Source organism: Varanus komodoensis, unplaced genomic scaffold, assembly GCF_004798865.1.
Source record: "Varanus komodoensis strain SLA01 unplaced genomic scaffold, ASM479886v1 scaffold1, whole genome shotgun sequence".
Lineage (NCBI taxonomy): Eukaryota > Metazoa > Chordata > Lepidosauria > Squamata > Varanidae > Varanus > Varanus komodoensis.
Genome location: NW_025335268.1, coordinates 135,228,176 through 135,246,705, shown reverse-complemented (window position 1 = coordinate 135,246,705; position 18,530 = coordinate 135,228,176). Strand labels below are relative to the sequence as shown.

The 18,530-nt window shown below is 42.6% G+C and overlaps 2 protein-coding genes across 3 annotated transcripts in view; one reads left to right on the top strand and one right to left on the bottom strand.

Moving 5' to 3' along the window:
* Positions 1-2,795, top strand: part of RHOC (ras homolog family member C) — a 29,270-nt gene extending 26,475 nt beyond the window's left edge. Inside the window, exons 4-6 of one of the 2 annotated variants that reach the window (XM_044447312.1) lie at positions 753-883; positions 1,956-2,148; positions 2,537-2,795. In XM_044447312.1, coding sequence (XP_044303247.1) covers positions 753-883; positions 1,956-2,129 — 305 coding nt within the window. In that variant the 3' untranslated portion in view covers positions 2,130-2,148; positions 2,537-2,795. Of the gene's footprint in view, positions 1-752; positions 884-1,955 lie in introns of both variants that reach the window. The other variant, XM_044447303.1, reaches the window with a different exon arrangement.
* Positions 2,796-8,722: 5,927 nt separating this feature from the next.
* The window catches only part of MOV10 (Mov10 RISC complex RNA helicase), a 34,696-nt gene continuing 24,888 nt past the window's right edge, over positions 8,723-18,530 (bottom strand). The window contains exons 17-24 of the mRNA XM_044432052.1: positions 18,087-18,189; positions 17,322-17,439; positions 17,040-17,234; positions 15,899-15,964; positions 14,862-14,987; positions 13,599-13,687; positions 9,918-10,031; positions 8,723-9,365 (exon numbers count right to left, since the gene is read on the bottom strand). Of these exons, the coding sequence (XP_044287987.1) occupies positions 9,953-10,031; positions 13,599-13,687; positions 14,862-14,987; positions 15,899-15,964; positions 17,040-17,234; positions 17,322-17,439; positions 18,087-18,189 (776 nt within the window). The 3' untranslated portion in view covers positions 8,723-9,365; positions 9,918-9,952. The remainder of the gene's footprint in view (positions 9,366-9,917; positions 10,032-13,598; positions 13,688-14,861; positions 14,988-15,898; positions 15,965-17,039; positions 17,235-17,321; positions 17,440-18,086; positions 18,190-18,530) is intronic.

Below are 18,530 nucleotides of genomic sequence, written 5' to 3'. Positions count from 1 at the left end.
GAGTTTGACCATAGATCAAAAACCAGCTTGCCAGCTGGAGAGTGATTGGTTCCTCTTGCTCAGGCAAGGCAAAATAGCTACTTGGAGCTTATGTAACTTGGTTGGTACTTGGGCGTATGCTTGTTCTTTGCCCTGCTTAATCATTCTTTCAGTACAAATCATAAGCAGTTGGCAGCAAAGACTCAACAGCTCCTTTCAGAAGGAAGGGGGTGTATGAATGATGGCAGTATTGGTCATAGCTGGACTCCGAGGATGCAGGATGTGTGCTGCTTTGATATTTTCTGCACAGTTCTTCCTTTGTGACATTATGTCTCTGAATTTGTCCTTGCACATGTCCATAGGGATCCTGGATGCTGCCAGTTAGCTCTGGTATTTGGTCAGGCAGCTTCCCATGCTCTTCTGAATCACGTTTCTTTTTCTTCTACTGGTCTAGGGCATACAGTGTTCACTTACAGCTGCTGTGTGTGGTAGATAAAGCAGGCTCTCAGCTGTGTGCTCGTGAACCCTCTGGAAATAGGCCTCTCATTGTCGCCAGACTTGCTTTTGGCAGCAAGCTGGATGTTTTCTTCTGTTGACCTGGGATGTCCTTTAGAGTCCTCAGCAACTTCATTTTAATTGTCTGGAGAATCTGTGGCTCTTTTCCTTAGCATATATAAGGGATATATTGGGTAGCATATAAATCAAATAAATAAATGTGCAGTCACTTAGGTCTGCATTTTAAGATGTTCCTTCCATATGCTTGACTCTTCCAGAGAACATACCAGAGAAGTGGACCCCTGAAGTGAAGCACTTCTGTCCCAATGTGCCCATCATCCTTGTGGGAAACAAGAAGGACTTGCGGAATGATGAGCACACCCGCAGGGAACTGGCCAAGATGAAACAGGTCGGCACCAGCGACTGCTTCTCTCCTTGCCTTTGCTTAAGTTGAATGTTGAGACATGGAATCTTTACTCGCGTAGGAAATGTTGTGCCATAACTTAATGTTTCTGGAGAACTTGTATATCAATGGCATGGTCACCTGCCACTCCAGAATAATTGCATGCTGCTGCTGGGTCGTATGCCTGGCCTGGGGAGAATCCATGACAGGGAAGCAGTTTCCAGTTCGTTTGCTTGGTGAAGGTAATGTGCAGGCCTCCTCTCAGACTGGGAACATAAATCTCTCCTATCCTTTTTAAATGGTGAGTCTTCCAATATCCCTTCAAATGGGTGAGATCTTATTTTTGGGAAATGTAAGAGTTATATACACAAATCTTCATCAAAATGTTTTTCTGTATTTTGAAACTCTGAATGAGAAGGCATTGTGTTGAACAAGAGCACTTGTGAAATGCAAATATGCAAAGTATGTTTGTTTTCTAAAAGTTCTTAAAAACTATGGTTGCAATTGAATTCAGCAGGACTTGGTCTCCTCAGAAGTAAGTAACTTGGGTTTAACTTGTTGGAACTGTATATATGTATATACATATGTTTGCTTGATGCAGTGACAGTTCTGTCCTGGGTTATTTGATGGAGCCTACACATTCTCTGTGTTTTCCAGACAAGATATTTAGGGCCTCTGTATCCTCTTGGGAGACCTGTTTCCCCTAAAAGAATGTGCAAAGTATCAGTTCAACACTTATTAACCCTAAGCTGTATTGTATTATGTCCTAATTTATCATCCCATATTACATGTGAAACTAAAGGTGCAATCCTATGCAATTCTAGAAATTGTGGGGCTTTTTTCTGCCTAAACTGCCATAGGATCATGTCCTTTGAAAACGTAAACATGTGATTTTTTTTAAAATGGTGCTTGTTCTTGCAGTGGATTAGCACTAGAACACTTCTTGGTTCCTGTTGCCAGTATCTAGTTATTGGAATATATTATCCCACTATCTGTCATTATGATAGCTTCTTTCATTAAGTCATTAAGCTAAAAAACCCCAAAACCCCTCATTCTTTTTGTGTTACTTCTTACAAAGGAGCCAGTGAAGCCAGAGGAAGGAAGAGACATGGCCAACAGGATCAATGCTTTTGGCTACCTCGAGTGCTCAGCCAAGACGAAAGACGGAGTGCGGGAAGTGTTTGAAATGGCCACTCGAGCTGCCTTGCAAGTCAGGAAGAACAAAAAGCGCAAAGGCTGCCCTCTCCTGTGAAAGGAGAGCATCTGCAAAGGTTGTGACTGTACTGTCTGAAGTAACTCTCTTTCCACACTCCCCATGGATACAAGTGTGGGGTAGCGGTGGGGAGGAATAATGTTAGCTCTGCTAGAGGAAGAATTTAACAGACTAGCTGTGTCCTTCACTCCTCTGCACACTACGGGGTGGCTGGGACACAGTGTAGGTATCTCAAGGTCTTTCTTTGTGCCTAGGCTCTCTTCACCCATTCACCTTGTGCTTGAGAGCCAGAGATAACACTTGAATCCATTTTGTAAAGATCTTCATTTTTATATAGGGCAGACAGTGCATCTGAACTAATTCTGTATTGCTCTTCCTATTTTATATAGTCCTTCTACTGCTTGTACAAATTCACCAGTGCTTATTCTGTCTTTCTGTTCTTGCAGACTAGGGAAGCTAGATTTCTGAATAGTACAACTTGTGAATGTGTGAAGTTGAACATACCCACCAACCTCTTTCCTCAAACTTGCTGAAACAAGTGGTCAGCTCTTGCCAAAATGTCTACCTGTATTCCTCTGAGGAACTGTGTTCTGCCATGGTCAGAATTGCTCACTACTGTTCTTTTATTCTGGGGACAGAGTTTTGCCTTGTGTTTTGGCAATATTATATTACTTCTCTTTCTTCATTAAATTAACTCAGACATAACATGATTCAGTTTTGTTTGTCATGAGCATTGAATGGCTTTTCACCTGAACATCAGACATACAAATCTATGTTGTTTCTGAACTTCATTTAAGCTCTTCTGAAGGAGCTCAGTTCATCGTTTTTTTTCTACCCTTTCCCTCAACTATTCATAAAATGTGACAACTCAGTTCATGCTCCTCCTTTTTGAGCATCAGGATCTTTATTCTGAGTCTGGCACTTATGAATGGAGCATATCACTTTATCCTGCAGATGGGGTACCATTTTGGATGCTCTGCTGTATTAAAACTCTGGATAGGCAGGTAAATTGGTATACCTCTAGTCTAGCTTGTTTTCAGAGCTGCTAAATGTCTGCTACTTGAATTAGAGACTGACTGCTTAGCAATCCATGTCTGCTACTTACCTTGAAAAAAGGCAAAGGATAGATGTAATGAATAGGAGTAATTTTCCATGTGTACTGACTTAAAAAAAATCATTCTCACCTCTGCAGTCTCACTGAAGAGGTATAGTCTGTTGTGATAATATGGGATCCTACTACCTCATTGCAACTTCATTCTGTTGCATGTGTAGATTCACCATGCTGCATTTGTTTCAGAATGAATGATTCTGTGCTTCACACATAGCAAACGACTGGCAAATGGCACACCACTCTAGGGATCCCAGAGTGGTCCAGATCCTGGCAAACCCCGCATCCACTGCATCCCTCCATCCTAACCTGGCCAGGTATACTTTTAACAAAGCTGAGATTCATTAGAGTAGCTGAGATTCATCAGAACCATAAATTTAAATGTGTTTGTTGGAGAGGCTTTTTGACTTGGCACTCCAACAAGCCAACCAACATGCCAACAAACAAAAAGATTAGGAGGGGAAAACTAAAGTGTATTTAAATACCTATGAGCCCAGGAATGGCAGCTCTAACTGCTATCGTATCATCTCAGGAAACGCCTTCATCAGCAAGCCTTCTTTGTTAATTGCAACCAAATAACCTTCCCCAACTTAGTGCCCCGCAAGCTTGTTGCACTTCCACTCCTATCATTACCAAGCAGCATGACGGAATGATGGCAATACAGATCTGGAGGGCACCAGCATGGGGATCCAATCCACTGTCTATGTTGTACTACCTTGAAGTACAACGGTTTGTTACCAGAGAGAACAACAACAGCATGCAGCTTTTAAAAACTCAGATTCACCCTTGTTCACACAGATATAATTCACACAGGAGGTGTTGGACTTTATTTAATCTAAATAAAAGGATACCCTGAGTCATCAGGACAGTTAGAGTCTTTTATATCCACTGAGACAACATTTAGTGTTTGATGAGTGTGACTCACAGTGTTGTCTCTTTTGCTGTAGCACTGTTAGTTTTCCAAACTCACTGCTATGGAAATGTATTAACTGCCTTTTGAAAATGGGAAACGTTGGCCTGCAACTCCCATCAGTTCCAGCCAACATAGCCAATGGTAAAGGATGATGAGATTGTTGCAATCCAATGTTCTTCCCAGCACTGTTTGCTCATCATAGGAGGCTTTGGTCCTAATTCTGCAACCTTATGAACAAGGAGGCTCATAAGATGCCCTCCTGGCACAGATTTGTATATGCCATGCTCCACACACTGTTTCTTTTTGTGTCTATTGTGCCTCCTAAGGACATCTCTGCCTTCTAAGGACACCCCTATTTGTAAAAAGGATATATGAACATGAGAGAGAGAAGAACATTGGGGTTTAGGGTAGGGAGAAGTCGAGAAGGATTTGCTGGAGATGTGACAGATGATCAGGGCCCCACCCCTTTATTTCAGCAAGTGCCCATGGATAGCCGGATGGTGAGGCAGATGAGCCTCCAAAGAGTCGGGACCTCAGTCCTAGCAGGCTGCTTTTAAAAGCACCTCTGCTTATAAAGCTTTACACATAGACACTTTGAGCAGAGCCTTTTCTTCAGTGGCCTCCCCCTTCTAAAATGCTCTGCCAAGTACTACCTGTCAGTCCTTGCCACTTGCTTTACACAACTGATGAAAACACGTTTATTTAAGACAAGCTTTTGACTTAATCTCTCCCTTTGGTTTATCTTTGTTTAACACTGTGTCTCTGTGTTACTGGTTTTCAGGAAGAAAATACCCTGGTTCTTTATAATTCTTTAGCCTGGATGTTAACACTGATTTCTCTTAGCTGCTGTTTAATTTAAATGTTTTAAATACTCTTTGGCAGCCTTCCTAATGGCCATGCTGGCAAGGGATTTGGAGAGTCATGGTATAGCAGAAGCTGTGCTTTGGAAGGAGCCCTGAATCCAGTTTTAGGAAGTGGTGGGATGTCAGCATTGAAAACAAATCTAATGCCAGTTAATTTATTGGATAGCCGTATGTTTTAATTTTATAGCTTGGTGGTGTATGGTTTGTCAAGACAGAGAAATAACGTGTCTCTCCATTGAGATTTAGTGGCTGGAATTATAATTTCCCTTGCAAAACCCCATGACTTTTGTGTGATCTAAACACAAAGAAGCTGTGTGATGAATAACCTTCCTGCAGAAACACAAGACTGGAAATACTCTATCACAGAAAAACAACCTTGAGGACACCTGTATCTCATGCAAAGATGTTACAGCTTGCTTTCATAGGTTGGGAGATGTGCTGTTCTTACCTACAGATGTAGCTGATGCAGAAAAGCACATGCACTTCTCAGCTATAGTCACCCTGTCTCTGCTGGGGCAAGAATAGCCTTTATTGCTGCTATGTCATTTATTACTCTGTTGAGGAGCTGTGAATGGTACAAATAGCAAGTTATTTCCTGAGCTCTTGGAGATCTGCCTGTTAAGGGTGTGAGAGCCAGTGTGGTGTAGTGGTTAAGAGTGCAGGACTGGGACACAGGCAATCTGAGTTCTAATCCCTGCTCAGCCATGGAGCCAACTGGGTGACTTTGGGCCAATCGCAGACTCCCAGTCCAGCCTACCTCACATGGTTGTTGGGATAATATTGGAAGCAGGAGAAAAATGATGTAAGTTGTTTTGAGAGAAGAGAAGAGAAGAGAAGAGAAGAGAAGAGAAGAGAAGAGAAGAGAAGAGAAGAGAAGGTGGGATATAAATTTAATAAATAGATTGTTAAAAAGAAGGCAGCAGGTACTGTGCACAGATAGGAGTAGCAAGATTTGGCTCCCTTTGACATAAATAAACAGGTAAGATTGTTGATCTCTTCTGCAATTTCTGTCACTGCTGTAGCATAAATACCAACAATGAATTTGCTACTTGGGACAGTGTAGCTTCTTTTTAGAGGTGCAGCTCACAGAAAACCTGCTTGGGGAAGGGAGAGGAAAGGTAGGAGCTATCTTTAGGGAATCAGGTATTCTGCTGCTTCATTTTATTGCTGTAGGGACTGCCTGTCCAGATGCATTTCCTTCTCTTGGGAACGCAAACTCTCCTTAGTCAGTGGGGGGTTTTATTTTGTATAAACTGCTAAATGTTTGCATGGAACAAGTGTGCACCCTAGCAAACCAGTAGCTTTGTTAAAAGTTTAAACTGCTTTCAACAGAGAAATCAGAGAGTATGACTGAAGGAGACCTTCCCTCCACCCTGGGGTTTCTCTCCAGCACCCAATGCTGTAATGTTCTACCTGTCTGTCTGTAGAAATGAGTAACTCCATAGTAGTCTCCAGATGGGACTACAAACTTTCATCCAGATGGTAGACCTTTCCGTAGATTCTGCACAGCTTTCAGATTCACCAAGGAAGCTTTTGGCAGGCTGTAACTCAGTGACTGAGTCCATGCTTTGTGTTCAGAAGGCTTCAGGTTCAACCCTGTTGGAAAACTACCAACTTAGAATTCCTGGAGAGCTGCTGCTGCCATTCAGTGTCAGCAATGCAAGACCAGATGGACCAATGGTCCAAATCTGTACGTGGCAGCTTCCTATGTCCCCAAGTGCTGTATGTGCTCAAGAGGCAAGAGAAGTGGACACGGGAGATGGGTGTGTGAAAGACAGAATGCTGCTGCCACCATTGCTCATATGCATGATCATTCCTAATTGTGTACTCTTCGAAAATGACTCCTGCATAAGCATGCAATAAAAGATTTCAAGGAGCCACCCATTAGGCACTCTGTGGGCAGAACAAGGACTGGCAATGAGTGCCCTCGAAATGTAGTGCTCCAAGGGGTGAAACCTAACCCACCCAAATAGCTGCCTGGAGGAGGTTTTTTCCAAACTTTCAAGCAGTGATTGCGGTCTTTTTTGCGCACAAGTGGGCTCCTCACATGCCTGTTTATACCCTAATACTACTTTGAGTATGGCAGAGGTGACGGACACTTGCCAACTCTTTTCAAGGGGCTTGTAGACAACAAAGAAGCAGGAACAACTGCTTGAGTGGCAGTGGTGGGAAACTCGGTGTGAAGTTTAAGCTTTAAAGTCCACAGAGAAGTCTCTCTGGTGGCAATTTAAGCAAAGTAGTTTTGTATCTGCTGCCACTGCATCCACTTATGCTCCTTACCTGGCACGAGTCTGTTGCTCATATCTTTTGTTCTTGGAAAAGTATAATCTTAGACCCATAAAAGTGCTAGGATGACACTAACAAAAGGTGCAGAATAAAAGCTATACTCAAGGAGGCTGTTATGGCCGGGTTGCTCAGCAACATGGGGAAAAATCTCCCCACTTGTCTTAGGAACCCTTGAACAACAGAGGTTGGGGCAGGCAAATTTTGGGGGCAATGGGCACATCTGACACTATGAGAAATTGTCCTGGGCAGCACTACAAAATGGTTGCCATGAGAATGGCAAAGGACAAGTAACCTGTTCAAAAGACTGATTAGCAGGCAGAGGTGGGATCTCACTCCCAACTCCTTGGAACCCACAGCTTTCAGCTTATTCCACCGTGCTTCCAGATACCTGTAATAAAATCTGCTTTTATTTATTTAAGGGAGAGTTGGGCAGTAGAAGCTGGAGGCCCCAGTGTCAGTGGAGCAGCGCGTCCATGTTGGACCTCAGTCTGAATTTTGAAAGGACCTATCCATAGTGCCACCCCATCACAATTAAGTGTAGCACCATGAATAGCTCCTTAAAAGTCCAGACTACAGCCTGGTGTGCATACACGGCTTCATTGCCATTGGAGCCACCAGCATCCACTGGGGGTGGGGGGCCTTGGAAGTTGCCAGGAAAGTTGCCCAGACACACATAGGCAACTTCAGACTCCATGTAGCCTAACCCAATCATAAATGAAGTGCAAACTCATCAAAGCAGGCTGCACAACCAAACCAGTTCTTCCATTTTATCTACATTAATTTTCTTCTGACCCATCATGTCCTTTGCAGGGAACAAATTCTGATACCTCTCTAGGATCAGATGTAAATGAAAGCTATAGGTATCACCTCTGTGTTGGTAACTCTGCAGCCTGGACCTGTGCATGACTTTACTTAGTGGCTTCCCATAGATGTCAAATAGCATGGGGTGGGGGACAGTATAGAACCATGTGGAACTCATTGGTTCTCAAGGAGAACTGTAACCTCAAAGAAGCACTTCCTGGGTTCTACAAGATAGGAATGAACAGAGTCAACCTAGCCCAGTCCCCATGAGGTTATCCAGAAAGATTCCAAGATTCATTAAGCATAAATGAAGACCCCTTCCCTTTCAGAACCCGCTGTGCAATATACATCTTTTTAGCTTATCATTAAAAAATGTTGACACATTTATTAGGCTTTAAAAGTTAGCTGGATTTGGAAAAGCAGTATCAAAACATAATCATCAGTCTAGATCAGGACCTTGGCAAAACTGGCTTTGGCAGGGAGACAGGACTTGTCCAAAGCATGTAATCCAAATGTCTGATTCAAGTTATGTTTACTTTGACCCTTAGGTTAATGTGCACCTGATTCCCCCTTCCCTTTTCCTCTTTAATGTTGCAACATAGTGTGAATTGAAAGGGACAAAGCAGTGGTATATCATGCAGTCACATGTTACAGATGGTAATTAATTCTTGTAAAGTTTATTTAACTCCGTACAAAATACATTTGCTAATAAAATCTGACTGTTTTGAAAACAGGTCAGTTCTTGATAAACTTTGAGGCTATCAGAAAATAGAAATCTAATTGTAATTTTCTGAAACATCAAACATGGCCTCTCCTTAGCACAGGTTCAAACATGTACACAAACACACACGGGGGGAGGGTGACTCATAAGGTGCTAGAGAAAGATAAGCCACCAAACTCAGTGCTATTCCCCAAGTTTTAAGCTGGCACTTTCTCATTTCTGCTTCCTTTATCATCTAGTCCTTCCAATTTTTTAAAATGGGAGAAATGCAGACAAGTCTTGTTTAGAAAGTAAATTTAAACTGAATATACTTAAGAGGCACTTATGTACGTATCCTATTGCACTACTAAGGTTTTCTAACCACATAAATTTTCTGTGCCTAATGGGGAGCATTGACTCCATTTCCTGAGAAACAGCAGGCAAACAGCCTGGGCATTTTTTGTCTAGTTGGACTATCATCTACTTTTCAGCAGGTAAACAGCAGAAACAGAACAGCCAATTCAAGAACACAGGGGGTCTCAGTGGTCATGTCTCCACTCTGGCTCCGCTTGCTGCTGGATATGACTCTCTCCTAAGTTATTGCCTACAGAGAAGAACAGATGAAGATGTGGGTGGAGGAACAGAAAGAATTCCATGCAGTAATTGTCTTTGCTCCCCCCTCAGCCTTTATGAAATACTTAAAGATTTATACCAGTCAATTCAGTAAGAATTCTTCATATAACATTGTTCTGTAAACTCAGTTGCTTAAGATATATTAAGTTACTCTGAAATTAAAATCCATGGTTAAAAGGATGCATACATCTGTTTATAAATAAGAAAATAATCAGACCATAAAATGTCTGAACAAAATGTTTTCATATTGGATGAAAATTAATTTTCAGTCATTCTGTCAGATGCATGTAAAGAAAATTTCCAAGATCCAAAATCATTCATACCATTTGTTCTTGGCCTTTGCCTTTGGTCAAATGGAGGCTGTAAAAATACTTGAATAAGTAAATAAATTCTCCTTTTAATTTGGGGAAGTGGGAGAACGGATTCTTCACCCCACCACACCCATTGCACTGGACACACTTCCCCAATCTCCAAGAGATGGCAGAGGATGGAATGTTGTCTTCAGCTCATTGTACCCTTTTACCTTTTGGTTGTATGTTTAAACTGAGGGAATTGAGTTCATTCATCCCCTTCGTTCTCATCCTCCACATAAGGATATCCTCGGTAGCCACCATTGTTTCGGCAGTATGTGAGAAACCTGAGGACACAAGCCCAGTATTAGGACTACCAGCCAAACCCAAAGTCGCCAGAATTAAGGAGTGGACTTTTGGAGGATGTCAAGAGTAAAGAACATGATACAGTTGTGCTAAATCAAAGTGCACTCTGATCATACCAGGACACTTTGTCACAGATGGGATTTATGCCCACACTATTTCAGGCCAGATTGAGGGTCCCAATTGTCCAAGTCCTAATCCTCAATACCCATTGGTTGAGAGAAAGCATTCCCACTGTTTTTTCACTTCGGTGAGACCTGTGCTTAAACATTGCAAGAGGAAGAACCACACCTGAGTGCATGCTTTGCATAAAGTCCCAAATCCAGTTCCTGATATCTCAGGTCAAAACAATCTCAAGAAACTGGGTCAAAAAATACTACACTTTCAAGTCTTAGCACGCTGAAGCCAATGCTGGGCTAGATGGACTGTCCGGTTCAAAATTAAGCAGCTACTGATTCATAAGGAAGTAGTCCAGCCTTCCCACAGGTAGGATATGCGTGCAGAAACAGCCTCCTAGCCATGTTCTTCAGAAACTGCTCTACACACACTTGCTGTCTCTGATACTGAAAGCAGCATATGGCAATCAGAACTAGTAGCCATTGATAGTCTTATCTTCCATGAATTTGTCCAGTCCCCTTTTAAATCCATCCAAATTGGTGGCCATTGCTACATCTCATGGAAGCAAATTCTGGGTGAAAAACTACCTCCTTTTATTTCTCCTGTAACTCCCACTAATCAGTTTCATAAGATGACTACTATGGAAAGAGGAGAAAAATGTCTCCTCATGCTGGCTGAGAATGAGGGAGTTCCAATCCAACACATCTAGAGGATGAAAAATTGTGAAAGATGTCTAGTCTAACACTGTGGGCCAGCAACAGAGTAAGATGCCTGTGGTGGTGGTGGTGGTTCATTACATTTCTATATTCCCCACAGCTGAAGCTCACTGGGCAGCTCACAACATTAAGTTACCCACACAGATTTCAACCAGGCCTGACTCTGCTTTGCGTCTAAGATTCAGCTGGATCAAGCAATTCAGGCTGAATGAAAGCTATATTGAAGGATAAGGAGTCCAGTCCATGCATACACAAACACTGCCCTCTCCACACATGAGCCTCCAGAGTCAAGATCAAAGGACCCTTGATCAGAAAGCAAGCGTGATAAGAGGTATCCCAATCAGCTGTTGACAAATACTCTTGGCTGAGTTTTACAAGTTATACACTGCATACTGCAGAGATACTGGATAGGACTTCGGTCTGATCCAGCAGGAGTCTTCTTACGTTCTTAAGAACAAATGAATAAGTTTACTACATAATATGACCTGTTGGAAAATTCCATCTGAACCCCAAATTTATTACTATAGACTATCAGCTCATGCTTCCCAATATCTGGAAAAGATTTGGTATCCTCTTGCCCTGGGTTGCCTCTCTAGAGATATGCAACACTGGTTAGGTTGCCATGACATAACAACAAACCAGGACTGCTTTGTTCAGAGTGGCTTGTTTGTAGGCAACAAAGCATCCTGACAACCCATGTAATAGGGCGTTTTCTAAAGGTTGCTGCGTTGTCCAAAGCCAGTTGACTGACCAGGAAATGGCAAGTGAGCCACTTGGCAAGAACAGCTAAAACCCCTTTCCTCTTCTTGCTGAGCAAACTGGGCTACTACAAGTGACATCTATTCATTGATGCCCAAGTGGCACCACTGACTGGGTCTCCCTATTCCACTTGAGATTACTTTTCAGTCACCACCACATCCTTTTCTTTTTTTGTTTTCATGAGCTTTTCAAAATCTCTGCCAGTAACAGTCACTCACAACTCCTCTGAAGTGACCAAGTGGCAGACTGGAGCAGCTGTCATTTCTTCAGTTCATTTTCAGCTATGAAATCCGGTATTTCCCTGTCAGAAAACCTTGCTTAACCATGTGGGAAAAAACCTCTTTCTTTTGACAACGTTCAAAATTCTTTGCTCTTGTACTGTGGAGTGCACTTTTCAAAGCATCCAGAGTTTGAGGAAAGGGTGGGCAAGTCAGAAAACTGGGCACTGAAAATTGTCAACTCATACATCAGAGCTAGAGAATCTTGGTGTGCACTCCCTTTCACAAGCAAAGATATTTTCATGGCTTCAGTTTTTGCTTGACAGCTCATTATCTGACAGCTGCCAAATGAGAAACAAAGCAAAGAAACAACCCATTTGCAGTATTGTTTGGTCAATGTTCATGGCTAGTACCTACCACATACACAGACAGCAGATAGTTCCTGAGCAGACAAGACTTTTCATTTTGGTTAACCACAACTTCAGCCCACTTAAAGACCACTTAAAAATGAAAATATATGTTCATATTATTGGTACCTGAAAAAGAGTTTTTCAAAAGGTGGCAAACCAGTGGCAGGTACTCCAATATGCAGTTGGGCACTTTAGAGGGGCTGTCACTGACAGACATTGTGAAAGGGGAAAGAAAAGGAAAAAGCTGTAGTGACAACTGAAAAGGGATCACGAACAGACTGGGGACAGCAGACAAGGCTGCTTCAGTGGCCAAATCTCCTGGGATACCTCCTGAGGGACCAGTATGGTAAGAGTGGAGACACCCACAGACACCCTACATGCTTCCAAACACAAGTCGATGTGCTGTTTTTGACCAATAAAGCCCTAGGTGGCTTGGGACCTCAATACCTGCTGAAATGCCTCTTCCAACCTCAATCTACCTAGACACTGTGATCTTCATTTGGAGCCTTCCTTTGACTGCCACCTCAAAGGGAGGCCCAGAAGGGGACAATGAGGAGCACCTTTGAGTGACGGCTCCCCAATTGTGGACTGGTTTCCCCGCTGAGGCCTGCCTTGTTGCCAGCATTGTCATCTTTTGGGTGTCATGTTAAAACTGTCCTTTATTCTCAAATATTTATGCTGTTTTTAATGGAAATGTTTTAGAGGTTAATTTTTATATTGGCATGTTTAGCTGTTTTAAATTTGCACATTGAGATTTTATATTGTGCTTTATTGCATTTGTATTCTTATTGTATCTTCTGTATCTGCTTAATTATTGTGAACTGCCCAGGGAGCTTTGGGTGATATAGAAATGAAAGAATAAAAATTGTCTATTTGGTGTATTGTGTTCGACAATCAATCTGCACTATGCAGTTTATTCCCAGGATAAATTGTTGTCATGAGAATTCACCCACTGTATAACCATCGATGAATTGAGCACTGCTACCCTGTTAACGCACAACAAAGCAATGAGCACCTTTCAATCAGAAGAGAAAGACTGCAAGGCGAATGGCTAGGATTCAATTCACTGCTGTTGCCCACTGGGGCCTGATACCAGGACGGTCACAAATGCATGGGTGTCAGTGGCTCAGAAATGGTCTTTGCAACTCCCATGCGAAGTACTAAAATAACAAATTCTTTTTGAGCTGGAAGAAAACAAAGGGAAGCTCTGACCTTGTTTATTCAGATGTGCTCTGGGTTGACTGCAGATAGATGAAGAAGTCGCTGACTGAGACGACTTGAAGGAACATTGAAAAAGGAAGGGATTTAGGGTACTGTAGGGTAACACTTACTCGCCCCAAAAGACGTCCTTGCTGAGTGTAATTGGATTGCCTATGATGATCAAGAGTGCCTTAGCTCTGGTGACAGCCACGTTGAAACGCTGAAAAAGGAGGAAGAGTAAGAAATACAAGTGCAATACCCTTGCCTGATGAAAAAAGAGTGCTGACATTCATACAGAGCCTGTGGTGCAGTCGTGAGAGTGTTGGACTATGGACCCAACCTAGGTTTTAGTCCACACGTGGCAAAAAAGATCACTGGATGACTTTGGGCCAGTCTCAGCCCAGCCTGCCCCACAGGGTTGCTGATCTGAGATAAGATGTAAAGCATCTTGGATGTAAGCCACCTTAGATTCCTCACAGGAGGAAAAATGGTGGGATATGAATGAGCAAAAATGGAAAATTAGCTCCACCATTGCCACTTGGAGAGGACAAATACTCTTGTTAAAGCTGGAGTTAGACACCACGGAGCCTAAATCCCCAACTCTTCATGGAAGCCGCTGCTTGTTCAAAAGCAGCCTTCATCTAGCACACAACCATGGCAGAACAGCAGGTGGAAAGAAGACAGGGACCAAGTCCCAGAACTGGAACCAAGTTAAGGATCTAAAGGATGGTTACCCACATGGTGGTATGGAAGAGACTCAGCCTGAGTGTGTAGTGCAGTGCACTAAGACCTGTGTTGTCTGAAGCTACAGCCCATGTGTGTTTTCTGGTCAGTCAATGGTGGGACAAGAAAAAAAGCATGTCTGGTGAAAGCAAAGGCCAAGCAGCCTGCTTGGCATGTCAAATAAAACTGTTGTCTGGCACACTGAAGTGACTAAAGCAACGTTACAGAAATGTATTTGTTCAACAGTTCATGCATTTCTTGTCATGGCTATACACATCACTGCCAATGGTGCTCCATTAATGTGTGGATTCCTTAGCAGAGATAATCTCATACCCAAGCCTTCCCTGTAACCATCTCTATTCTGCCAATTCCTACAACAGTTAGCAGTTTTGGCAGGGTTGACAGAACTGGAAGACAAAAATCGTCTTGCCTCCTCTGGGACACTTCCCGTATTTCCAGGCTTTCATTGACCTGAAGATATGGGAAGGTGCCATTCAGACACACACCATGACCAGAGTGACCCACAGATTGTGGTACAGCCTTTCTTGTAGCCCCTGGAAGGGATGAATGAACTGCAGTGTATATATTTAGGACATGCTTGGGATGCCAAAATGAAATGAGTCAGTCCAGTGTGCTTTAAGGATTAGAGGGTAACATGCATGGATTTATACCTTGGGGTTTTTGAGGAAGCCAATTGAGAAGTTGTTATCCATATCAAAGTAATCACTGTTGCTTCGCACTGTTGAAATGAGTATTACAAGCCGCTCCTGACCCTGGAATTCCTCTACCGTGCCGATCTATAATGAAAGAGAATATACCTAGGTAGCAGAGAGTGGGATTGGGGATTTTCTACTCTCAAACTCCAGGGAGTGGATTCTAAATTGGGCCTCGGCCCAATTCGAGGTGCTTGTAGTGACATATAAAGTCCTACGTAAATGGCTTGGGGCCTGGCTATCTAAAGGACTGTCTGCACCTATTTATACCTACCGGCCCCCTAAGATCAGCTCAGGAGGCCTTTCTACAAGAACCACCCCTCAGGGAGATGAGAGGGGTGGCAACTAGGTGAAGGACCTTTTCTGCTGCTGCTCCCCAACTCTGGAACCCCCTCCCTAGGGAAATTTGCCTGGCGCCATCTCTATTTACCTTTCAGTGCCAGGCAAAAACATACCTTTTTAGGAATTTTTTAAACATTTGGCCTGTATGCTGTGGCCTTTAAAATTGTTTTTATAGATGTTTAATTCATTATGTTTTAATTGGTTTTTAATGTCTTTTTACTCAGTTAGTATGTTTTATGCATTGTAAGCTGCCTAGGAAGGCCTTGGCAATTATAGGCAGCCTATAAATTTAAGTAAATAAATAAGTAAGTAAATAAAGTAAATCTCTTAGCAGTGAATCTTTTTGTCTTTCTAGAAGAGGAAAGAGTGCAAAGGACAACTTCCATTTTGGTGTTGTAGCTGGAAGAATGGGCTCAAATTTATTGAAGTGCTTGTTTGATTAATACAGCACTGTGTGAAAGAAAAAGAAAATACCAGGTGATACAAGATCTGCTTGTGAGGCTGTAGGTAGAACTTAGTTGATCACTACTCTAACAGAGGAATGCTATATTAGATGGCTTTGGGGCCCATCCTTTTAAAAAGTACCACACGTGGTGTGGACACTTATCACAATTGTATCACCCATGTTACAGGGCAGGAAAATCAGGTCTCACTTTTAGATCCTTGATATCGTTCTGATTCTTCAGTTCCATTTTTACAGCTTGCCTTATCTTCTGCACCTAGAGGAGTTAAGAAGGAAAACCAGTGATTCGTTCATCCTGTCTTAATATTAAATTCAGTTCCTAGCTAGCGCGGATTCCTTGTGTCTTCTGGCTAATCCCAACAACAGATGGGTGAATTCCTTTGGGTCACAAAAATCTTTCCTGCCAGAAATGGCCTGGATGGCTTTGGGAATGTCTTTCATTCTCCACTGATGGGGTGGGAGGAATGGCTATAATGTTTCTGACAGAAAGATGAGAGAGAAAGGAAGGATATGCCTCAAAGAACTTGGTAACAGGAAGGTCCTAAGACCACAGTCAGAACGTACAATATATGCAGTTGCCATTTGGTCAGTATTAACTCAAGGTAGTCAAACAAAAAATTGATGTAGCATTTCAAACCCCCATCACTAAAATGTAATGATAACATAATTTGAAGCCCAAAGAATTTAAGTAACATCCAGTTCCTGAGAGTCAGTGTGCCACAGTGTTTTGAGTGCTGGACTGGGACATGAGAAATCAAGATTCTAGTCCCATTCAGCCATGAAATTCACTGGGTGATTTTGTGTCAGTCACTGACTCTCAGCTAGACCTACCTCACAGGATTAATGTGAGGATAAAATGGAGAGGAGGGAAGGATTACATGCACCACTTTGGATTCCTTATGAGGACAATAGCAGGGATGTTTACCAAGAATACTGTATTATTTTGTAAGAATTCAATTTTGAGTGACACAATTCACACATAATGAGCAACCAAGGGATAAGTAACCCACACATTGTTGGACATGAGTGGAACATATGTATCTTTATGGCAATTATGGAGTATAACCTGTGACACCCATGGTTATTTAATGTTTTTTGGCAAGTCACAAGTCATATATTAGCTGAAAATGTGTGTGGCAATCTCAGTTGCTACTTTTGTCATCTGTACATGGTTCATTGCTTCTCTGCTTGATCATAGGCACTGGTAGAATTGAAGAAAGCTCTAGCCATATCATGCTGACTACATGCCAATCATGTGAAGAATCTCCGAATTCACAGAACTTCTAGAAGAGGATCTTACTGAGACAGCTAGAACCATCAGAAGGCCTCACCTGCTTCCTGTATGGTGTGATGATACCAATGTCTTTGGGTGAAGTGCGAGACTGGCCTTTCTTGCCTTGCTCTTCTGGGAGCAGCTCCTTGAGGTAGTCGATCAGTATGGTAATCTCAGCAGTGTTGAAAAATGAAGGGCTCCTCTCTTCCCTCAAGTCTTCTCCACAAACTCCATGAAATATGATGGGGAAGTCCTACAAGAAGAACACCGGAGAAACACAACCTCAAGTTGTTCACCTGTGGATGCCTATGTGGATATGGCCAAATAACTTGATGCTCACCTGCTTGACCAATTCTTTCCAAGTGCAATAAGAATGGCTGATGCAATGATCGGCACACACCTGCAGCTCCCCATCATAGAACTTCTCATTGGGGAACTTGAGGATGGCAGCATGGGACCTAGCACACAAAGCAATAGGAACTGCCAAAGACTGGCTGCAGAGTAAAGACATGGCTTCCTTCCCCTTCTAGCTTAGGCTCGAGTCCCTACATTCACATTCTTGCTATACCACAGGCTAGATCATGTATGTTTTTTGTAGCCCAAAACCATCATTAATAGAATATACTAAAAGGGTCGTTCCTTGCAACTTCTGTCCCCACTTCCAAAGTTGGGGAAGTGCTGCCTGCTTCACAAAGGTGCTGCAGTTAGATTGAGTGGGTATGGAAAACATTTTTGTATATTAAAAATGCTGTGATTGCATGTCAGGTCGGTTTTCTGGCATTTCATCCACAAGCAAACCAAGAAGGATTTTTGCCTTTTCATTAAAATGAAATATGGCAGTCCTTCAGCATAAGCAGAATCAAGCATTTGGGGAACCTCCAACACTGAGTTCTGCTGTAACCCTTAGAAATCTGGCCCACTCTATGGACTACACTTATCAACTTAAACTGGAAAGAGAAAACCCTGAATTTTGCTCATCAAGTCAGAGACATGAGGAGAACTGTGGCACACTGAAACTTCCCTTGTATCAAATCAGCAAAACCAGTCAGGAACACTGGATCTCTTATGCTCCACCTGCTGGCATTTCAAGGCAGTGCAGACGTACCTGTAGTTGCGCAGCAGCTTGGTGATGAACGTTGAGTTGTAGCTCCCATCCTTCTTTTGGTATAGTGAGTTCTGCTGCATAAGCCGCTCCAGCAGGGAAAGCCCTACGAGAGAGTGCTTGCAAGTGAATGCAAGGCATTAGGGCTGTGTGTCATCTTACCAGTCCCTTTCTTAGAGCAGCACTAAGGTACAACTGAAGTGTGAGTCCTAAAGTACGGCTACGGCCAAGGGCAAAAAGCAATGCATGTAGCCCTGAGCAGTAAGCTGTTTGGGTTAAGCAGGTTCACATAAACTGAGCTGATTTAATGGCACCACCAAAAATTGTAAGCACATTTGTGTATATACTTAAAAGAATCCTAAATCATACGGGGTGCATCTTCATCGAAATAATTTACAACATTGGTTGCATCCTCAACTGCGTCATTGACACACTATGAATTAAAAT